Below are 25,261 nucleotides of genomic sequence, written 5' to 3' on the forward strand. Positions count from 1 at the left end.
GAGGGGTTTCAGGGATTCCATATATGGACATCTATATATACCTATATACAGCTATATTGAGCTATATACAGGCATATAGAGCTATATAATAGCATATTCCTCTGTGAAATGTTTATTTACAGTGAAATATAGGTAAATATAGCGGTACATAGCTGTTTAAATAGTAATTTTTGAAATTTGACTTCGTACGGGGCTGTCTATATTGCCTCCGGCAATTTAATTGTATATGATAACAAGGCAAAGAGTGGATTCGTACGGGTCGGCGTTAGCTATGTTTTTATTGGGTCTTCTCTAAAGCTTAAAACTTAGTTATCCCCGTCAAATTTGCAAATGTTTTAATGATCTCTACGGATTCTGAGAGGTTGCTTCAATAACTACAACAGTTCGTCGAACAACTGTTTCGCCAAGGGTCTGGAACAGTGGGCTTTGGAGGATTCCCCTAAAAGTGTCCCAGAAAAGCCGCTAACTGGGAGACTAATTTCCCTGTCCATTTCTTAATTAAATTTAGCGATTGGAGGCGTTTTTAATAGTGATATCAAACCCTATCAACGATAGCTGGCCGAGCTCTCACATGTAAAAGGATCAGCAGTCTTAGCTCTAGGAATCTTGTACACTTTCCTTAAACATTTTTTCTTCACGAAAATGTCAGAACTGAACGATTTCAACTATTTTTACTCTAAAAATCACAAGACCATGATGACTTGAATGACCTGCAACTATAGAAATAGGCCTGAGTCTTCCCACACGCCTCCCAAAGCTAGAACTCAAGAATAACAAGCCTTTTCATTATTTTTTGTAGTTTCCTCTGGATTTGCGGAAAGATTGTCTGGAGGCCAGTTCCTAGAATTATATCATTCCAGAAGGTCCAGGTTCTTCCCAGCTCTAGAACTCAAGGATAGCAAGTATTTACATCAGTTTCTTTGAACTCTCTACTGGACTTGGGGTAAGATTCGAGCGTCTAAAGGTAAGTTTCCAGAATTCCATCACTACAGGAGGTCTGTATTTTTATGGTTCTACAAGTCAAGGATGCCAGGTATTTTTATCAGTTGTTTTTAACTCTCTTCTGGATTTAGGAAGTTTTTTAGATCTACAGAGGCTACTTCCTAGAATTCCATCAGGCCTAAGGGTCCATCGTCTTCCCTGTTCTAGAACTCAAGGACGATAAACATTTTCATCTGTTTTCTTGAGCACTTTTCTGGAGAAAATCCGATTTTTATCGGTTATTACCGGTCCGTAAGACCAAAGAAAATTAGTTCGGAAGCATTGACCCCTCAATCACACCCAATCGTCAAAATAGATTAAGACTCACTATCGAGCGAGACGTCTTTTTCTGACATAGCAGCCCAGACTACTGTGCAGAAAATGTGTACACATCGAAAATGCACCGCAAAAATTTTAAACTTTTTTTGTGTGTCAAAGAGCACTTATCCCGTGTCATCATTACGCTGCTGTGTGTACATGAAAAAAATAAACCGGTGCTCGCTCTGTGTGTAAGTCTTTATGGTAGTTCAGTGAGCAGAATAATGAACTTAAGTTGAATTCATAATTTTATGCTTTTCAAATTCCATTTCAATTACTTTATTTTTTCTAAATATTTAATTCTTTTTTTTTCTGTGTTCCTCTGCGGGGATTTGCCCTATAATATTGCATGCCAGATGAGAAATGACAGAGGGTTTTTCTCTTCCATCGGTTTATACATATTTTATGTGAACGATGTGGAAAGTCTTATCGTTGTCTCGTTCGAAACGGAAATAAAATGTTCCAATAAAAATGACGAAGCGTACACTCGAACGGTAGAGATTATTTTCTATTTCTCGTTCTTATGTATTCCAAATTGGATATATGGAGCACACTGCCTTTTCATAAATGGCATTAAATGTGATTTAAATCTCTACGCATTCCGATATTCTTCGCAATTCAAAAGAAAATATTTTTTAACCATTTTCCGTTCCATTATTTTGTCATAAACCCCTTTTATTCGAAATCACCGGACTCAAAGTTGGAAAATAAATTTCGGTTCCTCCAAATCCCATTCATCAAAATTGGATTTTTGTCATCTTATTCTGTCCCCCCTTCACTTACCTCTCTTGTTATTACAATTAACGTAATGTTCGTTGTATTCGATTCGTAAAATGTTGTCGGATCCGTTATTGATATGCCATCAACCGGACTCCAATAGCCGACTTTTTGGATCTCTTCTCGTTTCAATTTCAGCAAATCCATTTTAAAATTGCTTCGCTTTCCCTCGTAGAATTCAATTGGTCCCGTTAAGCCTAAAATGCGAGTCTTCGGAAGAAACAGGAAAATATCATTAAATCTACCGACGAAGAAAGGAAAATTGTATTTTGTTCACCAAGGAAAAAAGTTGGTAATTTCGATGGTGTTGTTTGTTACCAGAGCGTGGCGAGAGCAACAAATCACCCGAAAAAATGAAATTTCCAACTTTCTCCCTAGGTCAATGATTTTCACAACAAAGACTCCCAAAGTTTCAGCTGAGGCGAGAAAATGACTATTTTCCCGCTTGCATTGTGAAAAATAGGTTTTTCTCTTCTGTACAACTCACCGACGTTAAATAATTGTACAACGATAATCCATCATGCCAAGGCTGTTCCAGTTCACATGAAAGATTTACCGATTTTAATGTTGAACTTCTATCTAAAGCGGTCAGACCGGCAGCGAACACATATACTGCGTCAAACATTAGAGCTGGTTCAGTCTGTTAATATTTCAATTAAAAAAAAAATTGAATTGACCACTCTAACAGGCTTGCATTCTTAAACGTATTCTAATGACAACCCATGTACATAAAGTTCATTCCATAAATTACGTACTCAAACAGAGACGGCTTTTAAACACCCTCTACCCCATGTGTACATTAAATTGAATGGAAGACATTTTTCAATATATGAGCGAACAGAATACACATTTGCCTGTCGACATTCACCACCCACTATATTCCACAGCCTTTCGTATTTACATACAGTGTGTATGCTTGACCCCAAACATAACACCAGGAAATGCAATTTTGCCTGAAACATACCTGAACGATTGTGTAATTGTTAAGAATGTTATGTCCGTTGTGATTAAACTTTTGAATTTGTTCCAACACTTCGGTGACTCGTCTGCTGCCAATATCGACTAAACGAAATGCCGTAATGTTCACACTGTTGTATTTAAAGTCTTCCAAATCAAATGTTTCGATATCCTGCAATTTTAATTGAATCATTTAAAGCTAATCAAATTCAGCAATCAAACGAGACATTCAAATTTCAATTTCGAGGGGGAAAGTACGCGAGAAGATACTGGAACAGAGGATATTTACTATTGGCACCAATAGACGTCAGTAGTTACCAATAGACCCCAATAGAAGGAAATTGTGCGGCAATTCATGCTAATTCACCTCTATGATTACTAACGGTAGACCAAAAGTGTTGCATTGTTGCATTTTTGTTGCATTTCAGTACAAAATTTTTTTGAAATTGTTGTATTAAAACAACACGTCTCCTAAGGGTTAAGAGCGCAAAAATTTGAATATTTACAACTGACAGTTGGACAAAGTAACGCTGACGTCACATAACAAATGTCAAACACAAAGCGTTACAATGGCCCGATATGCGGTATGTTTTGAAATAGAAGGCGCACTTACGGAGTGGAAAGTCGCCAATATAGACGGGTCCAATGTCGTGTATTGGCGTACTATTTCCTTCTATTGGTAAGTATTGGTGTCTATTGGTGACTATTGACAGATATTGGTGACGGCTATTGATGTCTATTGCCACCTATTGGTGACTTCCGGCCCTTTCGGCGTATATTGGTGACTTTTCCGAGGAGGGAACTACGCGAGAAAATACTGGGACAGGTGGTATTTGGTATTGATGCCACCAATAGTCATCAATGGTAGTAGGTGGGACAAGATTTGCTCGCGTACTTCCCCTCTCGTTCAATTTAAACATTTCACTTACGAACGTTGTGAACATAAAGTGGTATCGGTAGTCATTCATTTGTAGTTGCAATATCTGAAATTATTTGCGAGAAACAATATATTCGAAATTTCCATCACACCAACAACGGCATCTTAATATAAGCATAGAAATAAAGTCCCACTTACAGCTCTCAGAAATCTATTTATGTAATGTGGATTGGTATCGACGATTATTTTGAATATTTCCTTTTGTCGAATTTCTTTGAGTACTTGTCGGTATGTTTCAGGTGTGGCTTGTCTTATATAAAGTTCAGTCGTCGAGGATGATTTCATCAGCTCATGCTGTTTAAACAGGCCCGATGCTATAGTTGTTGTAAATAAACAGAGGAAAAATGGTTTTGAATTTTTGATTAAATTATATCGATCGTAAAAGTAAAATACATTTTTTTAACGATGGATTTTTTCGTCGTATAATTTTTTGTATTTTTTTTTAGAAGACGGTTACATTACGCCGAAATTTCCCAATATTTCCCAATATTTAATGCACCCTCCCGTAATATTAGTCAATCAAATTCATGTTCGCCCGTATATAAAAATAAAAGTGAACCGAATCAATAAATATATAAATTTCAATGTAAATCTTATTCGTCGTCGTAAAAGCAGTTAACGTTTAGGGAATTTTATGGAGCTTCGGAAGATAAAAAAAAATATGCAAAAATTTCCTTTAAAGTTAAAGCACTGTTTTCCGACTTAAAAAAAGAAGAATAAAAGAAACGAAACTCCTTTGTTTACATGTTGATACAATATTCTAATGAAATTCATTGCGTGGTGGTTGGGGAAAAAGATATTAGTTAGCTGGAAACTACAAGTCAGCAACAAAAAAAAATTTATAGCAGATCGGTTCGGGGACATCCATTGAAAACGTCTACACGAAAGAGGGAGGTCAATTGGTAGATGTTGTTATCTGCTTTTTAGCTGTTTCTCATGAGTCTGCGGAATGGACGAAGAGTGTGTAGATAAAATCTGCTACTTAATTTGTTGAATGTTTGTGGTTAAGAGTCAGAACATCGAACAAAATCAGACATTTTGGGACGAGGGGTCACGGATATTATTGAGTTATATCTCATTCGATTCGTTGAACTATTGCGAGTAAAACGTAGTACTACGTTTGGTGAAATTTATTTTGTTGCAGACGATCGAGGTCATGAGTAAGGGTCTGCCAAAAGTGGCCCAAAGTCATTTTCTTGCGATTAATCGAGGGAAACATTTTTGAGAAAAAAACTTTTTTAGCTAGCCTTGTAGGCCTTGAAGAGACCCACATTTTGAGTATACACACCACCAGGTCCATGTTGACCTGTTGGTGATATCAATGATTTTAGGTGAAAAAATAGGTGATTTTCCCGAGTCCCTGACCTTCTGCAGTGGCACAAGTCCATGACATGATATGTATGGTAAGATAGCGTAGCTTCAGTAGTACGATGCTGTGGAAAAACATCCTTGGATAAGTTTCACTGCAGATAGTTGGAGCGACTTTAGTGGAAGTCCACCCCAAATAGACGAAATTTTATCGCTTTTTTGAGGTTTTTCATGTGGTTATTCATTATTTACTGCATATAAGAGTGAAATCAACTAATGAAAGGAGTTCCTCAATGTATACACGTGGGTCACATACTCTTGGAAAACAAATTTCGAACTATTTGGACTATTTTCTATATAGAAGTGGGGTATGAAGCATTTTTGGACTTTTTTGTGGCTTTTCAATATTTATTTTCAATAAAATTGTTATTTAAAGTGAAATAAATTAAAATAAAGAGTTTATTGATATATCCGTGTTGGTTAAGTACACTACGATTTTCGATTACTGAAACGTTCGAAATTTTAAATCGGACTGTACGTTACCAATGTGAATATATCGAGTAACAGTGTCCGAGTCGTTTGTCGGTGCGACTTATTGCTAAAAAATAGCTCAGAAGAAGAAGAAAAAAAGAAGGAGAAGAAAATTAGACGAAATAAAATGATTTGATGTGTATAGCGTGATGATTATTCGTTTTTGTTATGTTAAAACCAATTTTAAAGCGAAAAAATGTAAATAAAATCTTAAACAAGAGGAGATTGACGCGGCAGGCGCGTTAGCAATAGACTCGCACGTTCCGAAACTACAATTTTCGCAATATTTCCACACATTTAGTATAGTTGAGTGTAACTGCTATTACAATCACAGTAGTCCTTATTACATAAATTAAATTTCGAAAATGGTACAATTGTGAAATCACATAATATGAAGAGTACTTACTATTAATAGTTAAATATTGATAGTCAAATGACGAACAACGTAGGCGCAAGCGGATCATACATTTTAATCAGTCAAGTCTTGACGCTCGCCTAGTTAACATCTCCGCTAAAACATTCTCTTTCAACTATCAACTATTGATAGTTGACTATCAATAGTTGAGGAAGAATGTTTTAGTGGAGATGTTAACTGGACGAGCGGATCATACATTTTAATCAGTCAATTCGTGACTCTTGTCCAGTTGACATCACCGTTAAACATTCTACCTATCCAATATTGATAGACAACTATCAATAGTTGATAGTTGAGGGAGAATTTTTTGGCGGAGATGTTAACTGGACGAGCGTCATATATTGACTGATTAAAATGTATGATCCGCTAGCTACTAGATTGTTCGACATTTGATAGTCAACTATTGAATGTCAACTATCACACCATTATGTGATTTCGCAATATTTCCATATATTGCGTAATTGAATTTATTACATAATATTACAAAAATTTACAGCAGCACTAGTCTATGCGCAGCGCTCGTTCGGTGAACATCTTTGTTGAAGCATCTTAAATATTTGAGTTCTCATCGAAAAGGCTCACCCTCTATCACATATCAGACATACGTGAGAATGGTAGTTGGGCAGAGTGAATTCGATTGGGACTAAAAATCTTAATGGAGTGATGTGTGTCGTTGCGCGAGACGCTGTGACCTATAAATTTTTGAGGTCTGATCGAAAAGGCTCACCCTTCATCAATATACCAGACTCAAGTGATAATTGTAGATGGGCAGAGTCAAAAAGATCGGGATCAAAAGTTTGGATAGTTTGAGCGTGTCGCTTCAACCGTCCTTTCATATTTTTCTAAAGTTACGACACACGGACAGACAGACGGACGGACGGACGGACGGACGGACGGACGGACGGACGGACGGACGGACGGACGGACGGACGGACGGACGGACGGACGGACGGACGGACGGACGGACGGACGGACGGACGGACGGACGGACAGACGGACGGACAGACGGACGGACGGACGGACGGACGGACGGACGGACATGGCTCAATCGTCTTATAATATCATACTGATAATAATTGCCCACTACGATATAGGCCGTTTTCGATTATTTCACTTACTTACACGATGGTGGGCAAAACATAAAGACTCTCACGATTTACTTCGTATCGTGCGAGTCTAATTATCTAAATATAGAAACTAATTCAAAACTTTCGCGCGACAAAATCGAATCCAAAAATCTTGTCGCTAAACCAATTTGTCGGATTTTGAGTGTCGCAAAAACCGACTCGGCCACCCAACTCGGCCACTGTTACCCGAGGTGTTTGTTTGTATAGAGGCTGTTTAGAGCGAGTGTGCGAGTATCACAAAATTGTTTTCGAAGTAATGAATGACGCAGCAGCACCCTATTTATTCTGCGTCACTACATGCGGAAGTTGAATTTTAAATAACAGTTCACGAAAAATTAACCACATGTAATCGAGCATTTTCGCAGGGGGCAAACTGTAATGTAATGGTCAACTTTCGCTTTGTGCAGGAAATAACATCTTTTACTTCATTTGATTTTAGCAAAAATTTGGTTATACCAAATTGAGACCAAATTGTCTTAAGCACATCGTTCATTGTCATATGGCTAGCCGTTTCAAAAATGTTAATAGTCCACTGTAGAATGAGGGTCCACTTTTCTCATTTTTTAATGAATTCATGTGTCTGTACTTAATGGATGACCCCTCTTCGTATTTATAGAAAGTTGAAGTTAGCTATGACTATCGATAAATATTTTCGTACGCGCGGGTGGCTCCGTATATATTACATATAAGTAATACCGAACAAAACATATTACATCGTTGATAATGCTTGTAATGTACTTTCTTTTTTCTTTATCCTGAAAAGCTCTTAAGATGCCATGTATCAAACTAAATATATTCGTTCAAGTGCCGACATGAGAGAATTCTGTATGAATGAATAAAATATTAGTTGAAAATCCCTCCAGACCAAGATTTCGATGAAAATTTGATATCTATTCAAAACTCCTGTTTTATGTAAAAATTTACAATGCTACACATTTAAAGCTACTTTGATATTGATTTATGACTTATATTGTGTTGTGTCTCTCCCCCGATTTTGTTGTTGTCGGTCTGTTGTTTATTATACATTTGTCACAATAAATTACAATCAGATCTGTAAATATTTAAAAGACGGATGAGGCTAGGTAGAACACGTCTCGTCGTGTCCTGAATAAATACTCGAGACTACTGGTGTGGATAAGGTCGTTACAACAGCAATAGATGTGTATATCTATATATGTAATGGATCTCGTCATGCAAGCAATTCTGATAGACATTATGTGGGGAGATTTGTGGTTGGATAAGTCGGTTTTCTTTTTAATTTTATAGGACGATAATATCATCAGTTGGCACCAGTGCCAAAGAAGAAAACAAACCGAATTCGAACTCGTCAGTTATTTCCATTTTTTATTTCCACACAATGCGAATATATGTAAATTTGCCTACAAGTTCTAAAGAATGTTTATGAATGAAGATTTCAGTTTGAGAAGTTTCGGAGACTTCTGTGTCATCATCATCGAGTAAAAAGAATTGATTTGTGAGGGATTTTTCACGTCGAACAGTAGTGGGAAACGGGACGAAAATGCAGATCATCTTCCGAAGCGATAGAGTGTTCCAGTTTGAACTGTTAGAACAGTTGAGGCAGCGGAACATAATTGTGTTATAATGAACTGGAATACTATTAAAGCATCTGATTTCGGATTCCTACTTTGACGACTTCGTAGTATTAGCGAACGATATTTATGTGATTCGCAATCAAGGCAACCATCGATAAGTGTGGAAACTAATGCCGGTTCAACATCAGATTAGACATTTTGGGAATCTGTAACACTAGAGCTGAACTAGTGCCACAATACCATTGAACCTTTTTTAGTAACTTATGGGCTATGCAAACAACAGCTCAGTTCGACATTCACGTCCTATTTATGCTACAACGGTAAATTAATGTGACGATTTCAATTGCCGTTAGAGTAACTCAACAAACCAATTTTATAAACCGTATCACGGCTGAGTCATTAACCTGTTCCAGACGGTAAGCATATGACCAGTATTGTTATCGGGTCTATTACTTACATCGATCAAAGTATTTTGAATCTGTTTATTTCAAATCTTGTACTTCAATTTTTTTAACATGTATTTTACAGATAAATAGACGTATGTGACAGGTTAATAATGCTAATCAATGATATATATTATCATCTGTCATCGATAACAAAGTAATCAACAAATGAGTAATAGATCCTCGAATAGATCCGATATATCAGCATGTTATGTTTGATGTATGTGAGAAGTAAAATCTGGTACTTCTGTTGTTTAATTTAATTTTTAATGTTTCAATCAAAATCTATTACTTCATTTATAGTTAATTAGTTTTCTTGCTAAATAGGCAACACTAGCTAGAGTGTACTTCTGATTTTGGTCATCGTTGTTGCTAACAGATGACATTTCATTAAGTTTATCGTTTATTTTCTAGACACAAAAATTCTCTCTTCGACACTTAACGTATAATTTCCCCACTCATTTCTCAAGACACATCACTGGTTGTGGTTACTAAAGATGTATCCGAATTGTCCGAGAGAGTTTTGTTGTTTAGCGACCGAGAATCATCGATGCAAATATTTTATCAACGCACTACAAGCATGAGTTACCGTAGCGACAGCTGCCAAATACATAACTAGTTTGTATATAAACACTTTTCCACACTTTTTACAGTGCCAAAATTTCTATTTCCAGTTTCAGTACTCTATATAGAGCACCACTCATGCTTGAATAGCGTTGATTTTATCGATTAAGTTCGATTTTCGTATAGTCTTTTTCATACATAAAAAATCCCTCGATTTAACAAATCTGCCGAATCGAAAAGAAAAATTTATGAATGTATCCGATATAGAGCCATTATGAACACGAGAAGTACACATCGCTCAAACATTGCCAAAACTTATTTACTTTTTACATTATTTTTAAAAGAAACTTTTTCGTGTACAGAGAAAAAAAGCGAACGACAAAAAACCATTTCTTTTTGCACTGAGTCCGAACTTGGTGTACCTCTTCTATATATTTTCTCTCAATTGGCCGCCGGCCAACTGTTATGCTTATGATATAGTTTAACTAATTTCATTTTTGCAATTATTATAAAAATTTCATAAATTGTCGTGGTTGTTTTTGCGTTTACGCTTATAGCCCCGCATTATACATGGGACTTGTGGTTGAGAGTGCATTGTCGTTGTGTATATAATATTTCTCCGGGTTGTTATTTGTACACATCGAATAAAGTTTTTACTCTAACATGGAAAATTGAAGGCGATTGTTAAAAGTTCGGTGATTGCTTTTTCAGCAGTATTCAAGTACTGAAAACACACTTTGACAGGTTGTAGCTGTTGATTTAATAACTCGATTTCGAAATTTTATTTTCATACAATGCCAACAGCTCTTTAACTAACAAAACTAACATGGAATGTCGCATACGAACGGTTGTCTACACGTTTTGTAGTTACTGTTTGCTGAAGAAGTAAATTGATAATAACTTTTAATTAATGTTTGCGGATTTGGAAAAGAATAAACGTCAACAAGGGTTCGTGCACAAAGAACGTCCTCCACATATACAATCGCTAAACCGAACTGGTGTGCATACGTTATTTCGCACCAGCTGGTCACATACAATTCCAAATGGGACCAGCTGGTGCAAAATAACGTATGCACACCAGTTCGGTTTAGCGATTGTATATTTTGAACACCTTTCGTTCATCAATTTAAAAAATAAGTATTGGCTCTACGCTTTTCTATGCTAGAGCTGCGGGAATGGACCAAGAAAACCTTTTCGATTATTATTAAACCATATTTCGTGCTATTCAAAGTCTATTCATGTACCAGAGCTATATTTTAATGTCTTGTGTCTTTCACTGACATAATTAATACAAGCTAAGCACGTAACTGTTTCCGCTAAATGCATCACATTTTTGATGTAGCTTCGCTTCAAGCTTAATCCATTTCCACATTTCCCGACGAAGTCTTTCTTCAGCCCCTATTTACAAAAATCTGAACATTTTTAGATGAAATCTTAATTGCCATTTTTAGCACTTTTTTGCTTTATATTTTGCATCTCAAATTCTTTATTTCCTAGAGCTAGAAGAGTCGAGACCTTTCCAAAGAATCCTCATTTATTGTAATTGGATCTCTTTTAAAGGGACCTTGAGGAAAATTTCGCTCAAATTTATCATTTTTTGTAGCGTTTGAAGTGCAATTAATATGTTCGAATTTCTCATGTTAAAATCTGTATAAATTTTTATGCGAGCTGCGGGAAAAAAACAGTTTTCGACAATTATTTTAATATGTTCGTAATTTCTTTAATATCAAGTGTGCTGTTGAATCTCCAGTGGAATTGACCGTGAAAGGTATTTTTTATGTGGTTCCCTGAACAATGTCTGAATGTCTTCTGTAGACTTTACCTCACTTAATAATAATAAACTGAACACTTCACTGTTTGCACTAGAGAACGAATTTTCAGACATTTTCACAAAGCTTTCCTTGACGCTGTAACTTTGTAAATTAATAAACCTTTTGTCATATGTAGGCATGGGCGATAATGATAATGTTTATCGATAATTATCGATTATCGTCTTTTTTTATCGAAAATTATCAAAAAAATATCGATAATCGATAATTATTGATATTTTGATAATTATCAAGATATCGATAATTCGATATATCGATATTTCGATCCGAAAATCCGATATTTATCGATACATCGGTATATTGTCATGGATTTTCAGATGAATATCAAAATATCGATATTTTGATATTTATCGAATTTCGATATTTTGATAATTATCGATAGTTATTAAATTATCGATAACGATATGATTAATCGAATATCGATAATTTCTTTCGATTGATTTTATCGATAATTTTGAACGTCTCCCATCCCTAGTCATATGTTTAAGTTAGTTTTATCCATTTCCATATTTACTGAGAAATTTTCCTTTACTGCAGTTAATTTTATTCAAATTTTATCCTATTTTCTGGAGCTCGTTGAGACCTTTACGAAGAATCCCCATTTGTTTTAATTTGACCAGTTTTGATCAGGAAATTTTCACTCAAATTTACGATTTTTTGTAGCGCCGTTCAAGTATCATCTTATTTCCTAGAACTCATCGCGACCTTTCCAGCGAGCTATTGTTTGTTAAAATTGGTAATAATTTAGAATGAAAAATTGTTGATTTTAGAAAATTTACATTCCCAACTTCCTACGCCTAACTTCACTTCCTCATGTCTTCTAAACGAGTGGTCGAAATGTCACCAAAACTCATCCTATTTCCTAGTACTCGATTAAAACTAGGAAATAAGATGGAATTTGATATATGTGAGTTGAGTCATGACCCAGCGAATTTCCTCCAAACTATCCATTTTCCTCACGAATTGTCCGCGGGAGTTACGATGTTAAGAATGAACATAAATTACAATTACAAAGATATTAAAATAATGGTCCGAAAGGCGGTTTCCCGCAACTTTCTGTTTAAAACACTTTGTACCTTCTCTGGAGACGACGTTTTCGTGCACGATCCCTTAGTGTTCGATTTTGGATAACTTTTTTTTGCAGCGAAACGATAGGTGATAGAGAGTGTAAATATTGTATAAACAAACCGTTAATTTCGGTATAAAGCTCTTTAAACATTTTCCTGTTAAACTGGAACCAGTCAACTGAATTGTAAACGGAGAATTTCGACGATAATCCCCTTTAAAAGCTCATTATTCTTGTCGACATTTTCGTTGCAAAGATTTTATGCAGAAATTTATATATCGTATCCGTCGACCCGAATATCAACCTCTGTAATGCCGGGTGGAAATTCGCTTATTTAGTTAAACTGTTACAACATTTTCGAATTTTATATTTATTTAATTATGTTGTGGCGCTGGGTTCTACTGGTTTGAAGAATTATAAAATGCGAAATTTGTATGCGCAATGCATATTCATAGCATAAAGTTTGAAATAATCAAAACAACTAAACCGATTAAAAGTTCAGTTGCATAACATTAAAAATTATGAAGGCAGACAGGAAACAATAGTATGAATATGTACTTACCGTAGTCCTCCTCATAAATAATTGCTACTTTGGTCCAGTTCAAAAATATGATGAGATCTCTGTATGCATTGTTAATGTGCTCCTGTGACGGATGCAAATTAATGGAAAAATCTCTCTGTTCGTGGTCAAAGTCGAATCGCGTCTCAATATGCGGCACATCCAAAGCTTTACAAATTGATTGGATATGTGAACCGAGATGTGAATCCGATGGTCCGAAAATGGCATGCACACCGAGCTCCATTTGTCGACAAACTAAACGGAATTTGTTAAAATGCAATTGTTTGAAACAATACTAAAAAAAAACGGTCGAGCGAACGCCGCATTTTATACTTGACTTCACGTTCATCCAGTCAGAAATAAATTACCAATTTTTATACAACTCAATGTTTTGAATAGAATTTCATTGTACAATAGATTGCACGAAGCAATATGCTTGTGTAATGTGTTATATATCCGTTAATTGTATTTTTATGAAGCTTTTAGAAATATAAAAAAAGGCAATTGGTGCATTGTGTCTATTGTGTAGCTTTCGGAATAAAATGTCTGTTTTGTGTATAACACACCGACAACCGATATGCACTTTTGCACAATGCATAGCGATAAATCGACGCGTTTTAGTCTATGTAATGCTGTGGGATCAGGGATATAATAAAAGGCGCTCACTACATAATGGAAAATGGTCATATTGTTGGATAAGACATTAAAGCCATAGTTTCTCGGATTTAAGCAGACAACTATGAGAAAGAGAAATTAAAGAAAACTTAAATGACACAACACACAATTATTTCACGTCTGAAAATTCCTTCCACGTATCTCAGTTATTACAGTTTTCAACGAAACTGGCTCTTTACGTTCTTCCTCGTTAAAAGTTTCAACTTCACGGAATTGCACTTCGTTATCCAAGTGAAATTATAAAATCATTCTGTTTGTTCTACGTATACCAGCGAAATTATCGTTGAGCGAAAATAGTTTTTGACATTGAACCGGTAATAATTTTGTCGTTCAACTTGTTTCGTCATAATTCAATTTTGTTGGAAAGTATACGAATAGCGTTTTCTACTTCTTCCGTAACCAGATCTTTAGAATGTCGTACGGAGAGGAGTCTTGTCTTTATCTCAAATAATAAAAAAATCAATTTCTCCGATTTCTTTGAGTTGATATTTTATCCTGAAGTTCAGTTTTACCTTTCGGCTATATATTTAAATTGGTTGAGTTGTGTCACGCGATAGATTCAAGCGATTCAAATTCTTAACGGAGTGGTAATGAGTGAACTTCTTTTCGTTCTTAATCATAGAATTACATTCTCATTTTACTTTGTTCGACACTCACTGGTTTAAAGCTTTCAGAGGCAATGATACTTAGCTGAAAAGGGAAAAGCCCACAATTCTTAGCTCACATTAGAGCGTTTGTTATTGCATCTTCGACGACATCTTTTTAACAGAAACCCTTTCAAAAAATGCAAAACTGGTTGGCTTTCAATAAAAAATTGAATAAAAAAAACAATGAAAAACGCACAAATGTAGGCTAAACATTGTCGGCTTTCCAGCTATATATTCGTGTTTTTTAAGCTTCCTTTCAATTCCGAATTAAAAGCTCAAAGTCTGAAGATTATGATAAATTGTGGGAAAGGCCGAATAGTTGTGGAATCTGTTACTTTACTATTCAAAATCTTTTACTTCATTAGTTTTAACAGGAGATTTTTCTATATAAATCCTCATTGCTTATTTTTGTCGTAACTTATGTCGATAACACATGACTAAGGTTTATATAATATCAGGGAGATATCAGGGCTTAAGAACTTCAAAGCCGCGGGTATAGACAATCTCCCTGGCGAACTTTTTAAAAACGGAGGTAATGCGTTATGTGTGGAACTTCACGACCTCGTGGTGCGTATCTGGAATGAAGAGGAATTGCCCGATGAATGGAAGACCAGCATACTCTGTCCGATATACAAGAAGGGTGATAAGTTGGATTGCAGTAATTTTCGAGGAATAGCCTTACTGAACATTGCCTACAAGATATTCGCGTTAATTTTATACCGTCGAATGCTCCCGTACATGGAATGGTCAGTTGGTGAATACCAAGGTGGATTCCGAGAAGGTCGTTCAACAACAGATCAAATGTTTGTAATCAGACAAATATTGGAGAAGTGCAAGGAATACAACGTCGAACTGCACCAACTTTTCGTTGACTTCAAAGCAGCATACGACAGTGTGATCAGAAAGAAACTGTGGAGAGTGATGGCCGAGTTTGGCATCCCCGAAAAACTGATCGCCCTGACGAAAATGACGTTAGAAGGAGCTAACAGCCGTGTAAAGATTCGAAACAAACTGTCAGAATCGTTTGACATTGAGGAAGGACTACGCCAAGGAGATCCTCTCGCAACGCTGCTTTTCAATCTGATTCTTGAAGCAGCAGTGAGGGCCACCCAGACAGACACCAGCATCACTATTTTCACCAAATCCAGTCAAATACTTGGTTTCGCAGATGACCTGGATATAATCGGCAGAAATATGGAAGTTGTTAAAGAAAACTTTGTGGCCTTGGAGAGGAAAGGTTCCGACCTCGGGTTAAAGGTGAATGACACAAAAACGGAATACATGATCATCACCCATTCGAACCAAAATCAAACGGCGAATAACTTTAGGAAACAGAAGCTATTATAGTCTGTTGAACATCCTCAGGTCCAAGTCAGTTAGCAGAGTTTCTAAGTGCACATTGTACAGATCGGTAATAAGACCGGTTGTAACATACGGCTCGGAGTCGTGGTGCATGGCACAAAGAGAAGAACAGACGTTACTCACGTTTGAAAGGAAAGTCCTGCGCACAATATTCGGACCGATTCTGGATCCGAATCAAAACAGATGGCGCAGACGATTAAACTTTGAGCTAAAACAGCTTTATGGAGAGCCAGACATAGTCAGGATCATCAAACTGAATAGACTTCGGTGGCTCGGTCATGTTGAACGGATGGAGGAAAATCGTATTCCGAAGAAAATATTGAAAACCAAACCTGAAGGGAAGAGGAATGCAGGTCGACCAAAGGCCAGATGGTTCGATGCAGTCCTCTCAAATCTTCAAACAATCGGTGTCACTCGTTGGGAATCGTTAGCCGCGAATAGGTCCGGTTGGAGAAGCATGTTGGAGAAGGCCAAGACCCTTAATGGGTTGTAGTGCCGGTAAAGTAAGTAAGTAAGTAAGGTTTATATAATAAACGTGCTGGGTTTTGCCGATCAGCTCGTAAATCACTTATCGGTGAGCGGTGTTTGCTCTTATCTGAACCTGCGTTATATAACTCGCTGCCACTCCAGCTTAGAAACGAGAGACGCTATGAAGACTTCTGCTGTTCATTAAAACGTTAGCTGTTAGGCTTTCAAAAATGAGGCGGTGATAATCAAATTAAAATTCGTGATCGACAATTTCTTCTCCGAATTTTGTTTGTTGTTTTCCTTAATTTCTAACTTCAACTTAATGATAAGACATTTAATCATCGTTTCGATTTGAGATAGAACCAAATACGTCGACGTTTTGCATTGCTGTAAATATTATTTCTCATCAAACCATGGCGATGGTGTTACTCAAAACAGTGCTGTATCGAAGACTATACCGATTTGCACACGGGAAAGTCTGGCGAATCATAATTGAAATGAAATTTCAACTCATCCCCAAACTTCCTAACTCAGTTAGTGGTGCTTTCACTACAGAATTGCCACGAATCCCAAAAACGTCGACGAAAAATATTTGTCATTCTGCCGTAATTTGCTCAAGAAACTTAGCTCTAACGAAATGCATTCACAAGAAACTTAAAACTTAAAACACCAAGAGATCGGAGTTTTTTTAGAAATAATTTTTGAAATGGTCTTAAGAGGCTTACCGCTGGAATTTGACAATAAATAATTTGTAAGTTTCTTCTGCAAATTACGGCAGATTAGCATAAAACGTTTGTCGGCAACGCAAAACATTATTTGTTAAAGTAATTCACAAACTTTGCAAATCACTTCAGTATTCCTTTCAAATTGTTCTCTCCATGCGTTCCCATCAACTGACAACGAATATGTTTCACCGAAATTCTTTTCAAATCGATGAATTAATTCCAAACCCTTGGCACTATAACAAACCAGTGTGAGTGAGTAGACCTCACCCAACCCACACCCCACACATTCCCATTAATTCTCATATTTAATTTGAATTTCGCGCCCATACCCTTCGATTTCAGGCATTCATTGCCATTTAAATAGAAAATCATAGGGAAACGAGGAAATCAAATCAACTACGTATCTCTATGTTGAACTATTGTCTGATTGTGGTATAATTCAAACGTTGTATTACATTTGAGAGCTGATTGTAGCACACGTTAAGTATATAGTCGTTGTCGAAACGCAGGTGAAATGCGAAATTTCCCAGTTTTATCGTGACATTCAATCCGAGTCTTGGCATTTGCATAATAAAGTTTAATAGCTCGGGTTTGGGAAGTTGAATGGAAGCAAAAACACTTAAATTAAATTATCTCAAAGCTCTGATATGATGTGAAATTGACTGAAACGGTGTGTTGAAAATTATGTTAAAGACTATTAAGGTAGACGGTATACAGAGAAAAACACTTCGTGTAAACGTGTGATGTATCTATTTCTATCGTTCTAAGCACTTTATGTGTTCAGCACAAACCGAATAAAAAGTTCCTGGCGCGCGCTTGAAGGTGAATTATTAATTTCTTGAGTAAACCCAGTGAAGACGTTGTGTATTACAACATAATCTCTAAACAAATTCAGAGAGGAAGAGGGAATACAACCAAACTATGAAGAAGCTTCAGCTAACACTTTTAGACACCTGTCAAAGTTTGGAAATCGCTTTTAGTTGAATGCAAGACACAAACGGTTCGGCTTTTACACAAAATATATATTGAAATTTATGAGGTCTGGCTTTCGTATATTTTCCTTTTATAAGTAATAGCATGGTGTTGGAGGAAAATTTCCGTACATCCACACCGTACGGTACGTCCATTCCGAAGATATTCTTATGGTTTATCAAGTTTAGTGTAAGATAACGCCGTTAGGAAGTGAACGACCGAGTCAGAAACTAATCTAAAAGTTGGAAATTCAGAAAATTAATTTTTCCCTAATAGCGCACCCAGAGAACTTAGCTCCGCTCTCATAGTTTATGAATACATTACAGTTTTCGGAAGGAAAATTTTACTTTTCCAAACATTTCGTGGAAGTTTTGTGTGGATGAAACCGTCAATTTCCTTACTTGTTTCCCGTTTTCTCTATCTTTCGCTTCCAGCCAAACGTATCTCTCAGCCTCTTATCGACATTGCAGCAATAAAAATGTACGTACAACGTGTATACACAACTGGCTTACCAGATTAAAAATGGTAATAATTTTTCAAACTTTTACAAATCTCACACAAAACAATTGTATTCCTTGGAGAGTCCAAACAGATATGTGCGGTGCGACACACCATAATATGGGGCCTGTAAATGGGCTCGTAAATAAAGGATATTTATGAGATTTGCTGCGATGGAGGTGTCGATTTGATTTGGGATTTCGGTCACAGTCAAAAACATCTGTTATTTACTGAGTGGCATTGGCTTAAGGAACTTCGTTTATATTTTATAGTTTTCCGATACGTTTAGAGAAGAGAGCATTGTGGTCGGTGGTGTTACATTAATTGAAATGTTTACGGTAAGGAATGTGGATTTATGGTTCCTTGTTAAAAATTAAAGACTCAACCAACTTATAGATATGTGTCTACCTACCGAGGGGAGAAAATAGGTAATTCCAACAAAAGCGATGTTTTTGGTCAGAGCGAAGTGATGGCTGTAATTTCGCTCGAGTTGAAATTTCCTATTTCTTCGAGCAAATACTGGGCCAGGTGGTTATTTGCTGTTGGTAATATACTGAGAAAATAGGCTTCGCGATTTTGACATACATACACCATTTCAATAATATTGTTGATACCATTTTACAATAGCTATTCTAAATGGACATTTTGCGCAAACGATCTTATAGGTGAAGCCGAGGTTGACAACACATCGTATGCACAAATTACAAGCTAAGGCACAAGTTAGGAACACGATTTGTCGTAACAAAGCAATTTTATGATTTTGTTTTCCGGAGAAGGATTTAGTTTTTCCGCACTAAAGTCTGAGTTAAGAAAATAGTTTTTTGAACCTCAGATATTGCACCAAATGTATTCCCAAAAAAGCGAGTCTGCTGAAATGCTAGTCCTTCTTTTTCGACTTCTACTATCGTTTCGCGTTAAAAAGAAAGTGCTAGTTTTTGTAATATGGAAATATTGAAAAATTGTGGAAAATTTCGTTTTTTGGACGTCCACCGGGGGGGGGGGGGTATCAAAAAATGGACATATTCGGACAGGGGGTAGGGGGGTGTCAAAAATATCGGAAAAACAGCAAACGTCCTTTTTGAATGTCCCCCAAGAGTTGAACAAAATGTTTTTCATATATGCGAGGTGTGATTTACCGTTTTTCTCCACGAAACAAAAAAAACATCAATTCATCTAACCTCAATTTACCTATTTTTGTAAACCAAAACAAAGTGGCAGTTCGAGTTAGAAAAGTTATATATTCTCCCCGCTGTTGCACTTTTCTCACTGGAATACTATTCCAGTGGAATAGTTATTTGTTCAACGAGACAAAAATCACAAATTTCATTTCGAATTTGCTGTTTTCACAAATCATTCGATAAAATGCAATTTCCATCTTTTCCCTGAGGTAAACATAATGTTTTTCGCAATACCGGTCCATAATCATCACCTTTCCGTGCATCCATTTGATGTCGTTTTGAAGGTATTTATTTCACTGTATTCCCGGACACAGTGCAATATGAACTTTTTTTCGCACTCAGTGCATTAAGAATTTTTTTTCGCACGCTAAAGAACCTATTACCTTCAAGGAAGGCTAAATTTTTATAAATAAAAATATTGCATTGACCAGAAATCGAACCCCTGACACCAAAAGGTTTTTGAACACAAAGCAGCGACTGTAGCCATTCGGCTATAGAGTCACACAATTTGCATATTGTTGAAGCGTATATACTAAGCATTGACTTCTTCTTCTTCTTTAGCCTGTTTGTATCCACTGCTGGATGTAGGCCTCCCCTAAATTTTTCCATGTTGTACGATCCATTGCCACTTGTTGCCAGTTCGTGTGTCCATATGTACCTTTGATGTATTTCTTTATTCCGTTTGTCCATCTCTCTGGTGGTCTTCCGACAGGTCTTGTTGTGGGGGGTCTCCAGTCCATGATGGCTTTGGTCTAACGGTCATCTGTGCTTCTTGCAATATGTCCTGCCCAACTCCACTTTAGAGACGCAATTCTTTCCATGACATCAACGACTTTTGTTTGTTGGCGAATCCATTGGTTTGTCATTTTGTGTCTGAGTGTAATTCCAAGCATACTTCGTTCCATGGCTCTTTGTGCCACTCTCAACTTATTTTCAGATGCTTTGGTTAATGTTAACGTTTCTGCTCCATATGTCAACACTGGAAGGACACACCTGTCGAAAACTTTTTTCATTTTGCTTTTGAAAATCAGGCTGAGTTTCCCGAAAGCTGCCCATCCAAGACCAATTCTCCGCTTGATTTCTGCAGTTTGGTTGTCTAGACCTAATTTCAGTTTGTGACCAAGGTATACATACCTGTCGACTCTTTCAATAACTGTATCTCCAATTTTTATTTGTCTGTCGTCGTCAATGTTTGTCATGATTTTCGTTTTAGATAAGTTCATCTTGAGACCAACTTTGTTAGCCTCTTCATTTAACTCTTCTAACATGACTTGTGCTTGGTATAGATTTAGTGCGACTAGGACAATGTCATCTGCGAAACGGAGATGACTGAGGAATTCTCCTTTTATGTCAATTCCCTTTTTGCTCCAGTCTAATTTCTTGAAAACACTCTCCAGGACTGATGTGAACAGTTTCGGTGAGATGGTGTCACCCTGTCTTACACCTCGACCTAGCCTGAATTTCGTCGTGTTCTCATGAAGTTTAATACATGACGTAGCATTTTCGTACACATATTGGAGCACCTTGGAGTACCTTGAGTCCACTCTACTCAAGACTATGCTAATCTTGTATTCGTTGCATTTTTCAATCAACTGATTTTCTGATTACTCATAATTCAACACAAAATGTAGGACATGTTTTGCATTGGAAAGGTGATTATGGCCCGAAATTGCGAAAAACGTTGTATATACAACGGTAGGTATGCCGGTATTTTTTCGCACACGACGTCTTGTCGACCTCAGCTCCTAGTGCGACAACTAGTGCGAAAAAATACCTTCATACCTACCTTGGTAGATAAATAACTATTTCACAACAAAGGCTTCCGAAGTTTCGGCTAAGGGCAGAAAATGACTATTTTATCGCCTGCCTTGTGAAAATGTCATTCGACCAATCGTCAACAAACCACAATTTTCTCATAGTAGGGGAGAAAACAAGGTAAACCACACTGCACATAAGAAAGGGTTTTTATTGCGTCGCTTTAAATGTCTCACTTTTCGAAGATCTTAAAATATTTTCGTCACTCCAAAACCTAAACCAACTAACGAAATTACCGAATTAACAACCCCATGAAAACATACAAAATAGAACAACGTCAACAAAATAAGTCTTTCGCAAAAACCGTAAGTGTACCTTTCCTCTTAACGTCTTTAATAAAAGTTAATTAATTTTGCTTATCCAATATCCAACCTAAGCCAACTACCTACATCCGAGTGAATGTAAACGCCGCAAAAAGTTTCGTGTATAGTGTGTGGGTTCATTGACTAATGATGCCTCATTGAATGGAATTATTTGATGAAGACCAATTAAAAAAGTTTTCACTGTGATGGGTTGATTGACTTCAAATGGGAGAAGAATCAATTTTATGGTAATAATGTCACCTATCAGTCATATCGATTGTGATGGGCGAGGGCGAATAAAAATATTGATATTGAGCCCATAAACAATTCCCTTTATGGGTTCCTATCATCGTGACAACTCAAACATACTCTCATAAGAAACGGCTCAAGCATCTGTTATCGACAACTATCGCCAAAAATAAGTAATGAAAACTGCCTAGAGTTGTCTTATATAATAAAGGTAATAGTTAAACAAATTAAGTAATAGATTGTGTGAGAAACGGTATGCGATACTTTAAACAAAAGCAGTAACAGATTGAATTACTTTAAAGCGATTCTTTCAGAAGACAATTTAACAAAAATCGATTTCGGTATGACCCAAAAAAAATATTTAACGGCTGCAATGTCTGCAATTGAGGGCGCCCAAGTGTGCATAACATTTTACGAGAACATGTAGAGAGCACAAAAAGTAAATACAACCGTCTTCACATCCACTCATGATACTTAAACACAATAAAAAAGCGAACAAGAAGAAGTGTACATAATGTACATCCGAACAGACGTCCTGTAATGGCTAACATTATAGCTTTACAACCGGGTGTATGGGATTAATTAAATGTCTAATGGGAAAAAATTGTCACTGGGTGAAAGTGGTGAAATTAAACCGAATTAATTACATGTAACATCACAATTAATTGATCAGTCAATAGGCAGTGACAGGTGATTAAGTTACGTATATTTATACACAGAAAAAGACATAAAAAAACGAGCCAAGAAAGGTTAAGTACATTAAATAAAGATATAATTTGCTGGTAGTTAATCTCGTGAACATCGGACGGAATACACACGATTATCTTTTGCATTTCTGTACTGTGTGTTGTTGGATGATGTTGTTGTTGAACGGTAATTTTATTAATGACTGGATTTTTATTACAAACCTTTCTTTGTCGCTCGAAACGAATCGTCTCTGGGTACATATGAAATGTCATAGATGAGAGTGGTTTTTGGCAAAATGTTCTTGTCCTTGTTTATGCGATACACGCCATACTTAAATGCTAATTCCGTGGAACTATCCTTTTGATCTTCGGTAAATATAGCACCTGAAATGTTCGAATTTGCGTATATCAAATGTCTGGCTGATAAATTGTATATGGGAGGGCGAAAATAGCGTGGTATTGTCATGGGAACGTTAACTTTTTTGGATTGGAAATTACATTTTTCGGATTTCGCTTCATATCAAATACGTTTTTAAGATCGAAATCGAAAAATATGCTGACTTTATCGCATACACAAAATGTACGAGAAGTACTCTGTGTGTAGTAGGGTGGTTCAGAAAAACCAAAAAAAAAAAAAAATCTTTTAGAGAAAAGTGACTCCGTTGAAATTTTAATGGGTCGGAGGGTAAGGAATTGATGGACGGTAGGATACACATAGCTATAACTTAAGCCCTTGTCCGATTTTTTCAGGCGAAAAATTCTAATAAAATTGTTTTATTTTCGGTGGAGTCACCTTTCTATGAAAAGAAATTATATTTTTGTGGCGCTGTCTCTCGAGAGTCTGATGTCGACGAGTGAATGAACTAAGACTACTCAAGAATTTAAAAAAATCAATTAAATGCCAATTTAACTCTGATTTTGAGAAGTCTACATTTAACTTAAAAAGCGGTCGAATTTAGATTTTTTTTGTTTTTTGTCAATTTTAGTTTCTGGCCATGGCCTCTCAAAATTCATATCCAAAAAAGTCGGTACAAAAATTTATTCATACAAATTTGAGCCACCCTAGTGTGTAATATTCGTATCGAAAACTCCGTACACACTGTATTCAGCGAAATAATTTATATTTTTGTTGTATGCTTACATGGAGAAGCTTTGCGAATATATATCGTATAATAAATGGTTCATGAATCATTCACTTCTCAGTTTCGTATTACCTTTCGAGATTTTATTTAAATTCTAAAAAGAACAAAAGAAGTAACAATATCCATCCAGAGCGAAGAATGTACGAAATTGTTGAAGAATCTTCAAAACATCTGGGGGGTGATTGTAATGTGGACAACAATGGAAACTATATAGCGATATGATTTGATTAAGAAGAAAATCTAAAGTGAAAGCACACAGCTGTCATGAAAATTCACCTATTACGTTTGAGAAATATTTTTTGAAACTACTGCTGCATTTAATGTGAAGCAACAATTATAAGATGAGTTCATTGCTTGAAAGTCGGTTCTGTGTGTGTATAATACTTAAATTTATATGTATACATAGAGAGAGAGTGGAGGAAAAGTTCGAATAGACATAACAACTTTCACATTAAATATTTTTCGCACACAGCATTTTCTTCACAGTTTTCCTTTAAGTGTATTTAGACTCTTATAAAGTTATTGAAACTAAGAAGTGGTTCAGGGATTTAGGGAATTGTGTTATGAAAGTATATTTTACTTAATAAAAATTAATGTTTTTCTGGTAGTGATGTAATTAGTGCACAACAATTTTTGGAATTGCTCTTTTATTTAATAAAAGCAATAAACATTGGCAAGCATTTTGGCTTTGGCTAAAGACATTCGAAGTATTTCTTTAAATGGGACATTACGTCACCTGGACTACAATAGTACATATTGTTACGAGTGATGAAAAGTTGAATTTTTCAGCACTAGTCGTAAGCTTGTGCTAACTAAGCAAAATTGAAATGAGACGAAACCACACCACAGTAAAGGATGCACACTTGATCGCCGCTGGAGATATATATGAAACAGGCCCGTAGCTGGGGGGAAAGGGGGCATTGGCCCCCTGGGATTTTCAAAATTTGGCATTTTTTTAAATTTTCTCATACAAAATATTTTTTTACGGCTTTTGCCAGAGTTTGGAACAGTGTTTTGTTTTGCCTATTTTTCACAAGTTTGTCAAGCATATCTCTGAATGTTTTCGTTCAAAAATGGAAATGAAAGGTATTGACGATAAAATGTTTGATTTTTAACCTGTTACAGACTGCTGTCATCTGTTATTGACAATGACAGTAGGAATAAACGACAAAGCTCT

General features: G+C 36.3%; 1 protein-coding gene across 4 annotated transcripts in view; it reads right to left on the bottom strand.

Moving 5' to 3' along the window:
• LOC119079854 (glutamate receptor ionotropic, kainate 2) overlaps nucleotides 1-25,261 on the bottom strand; it is a 39,342-nt gene that overhangs the window by 10,382 nt on the left and 3,699 nt on the right. For all 4 annotated transcript variants that reach the window (XM_037187923.1, XM_037187921.1, XM_037187922.1 and 1 more), the window contains exons 2-8: nucleotides 23,165-23,326; nucleotides 13,369-13,620; nucleotides 4,109-4,284; nucleotides 3,963-4,016; nucleotides 3,041-3,205; nucleotides 2,564-2,716; nucleotides 2,083-2,286 (exon numbers count right to left, since the gene is read on the bottom strand). In XM_037187923.1, coding sequence (XP_037043818.1) covers nucleotides 2,083-2,286; nucleotides 2,564-2,716; nucleotides 3,041-3,205; nucleotides 3,963-4,016; nucleotides 4,109-4,284; nucleotides 13,369-13,620; nucleotides 23,165-23,326 — 1,166 coding nt within the window. The remainder of the gene's footprint in view (nucleotides 1-2,082; nucleotides 2,287-2,563; nucleotides 2,717-3,040; nucleotides 3,206-3,962; nucleotides 4,017-4,108; nucleotides 4,285-13,368; nucleotides 13,621-23,164; nucleotides 23,327-25,261) is intronic.

The sequence above is a fragment of the Bradysia coprophila genome, unplaced genomic scaffold (genome assembly GCF_014529535.1).
Source record: "Bradysia coprophila strain Holo2 unplaced genomic scaffold, BU_Bcop_v1 contig_348, whole genome shotgun sequence".
Classification (NCBI taxonomy): Eukaryota; Metazoa; Arthropoda; class Insecta; order Diptera; family Sciaridae; genus Bradysia; species Bradysia coprophila.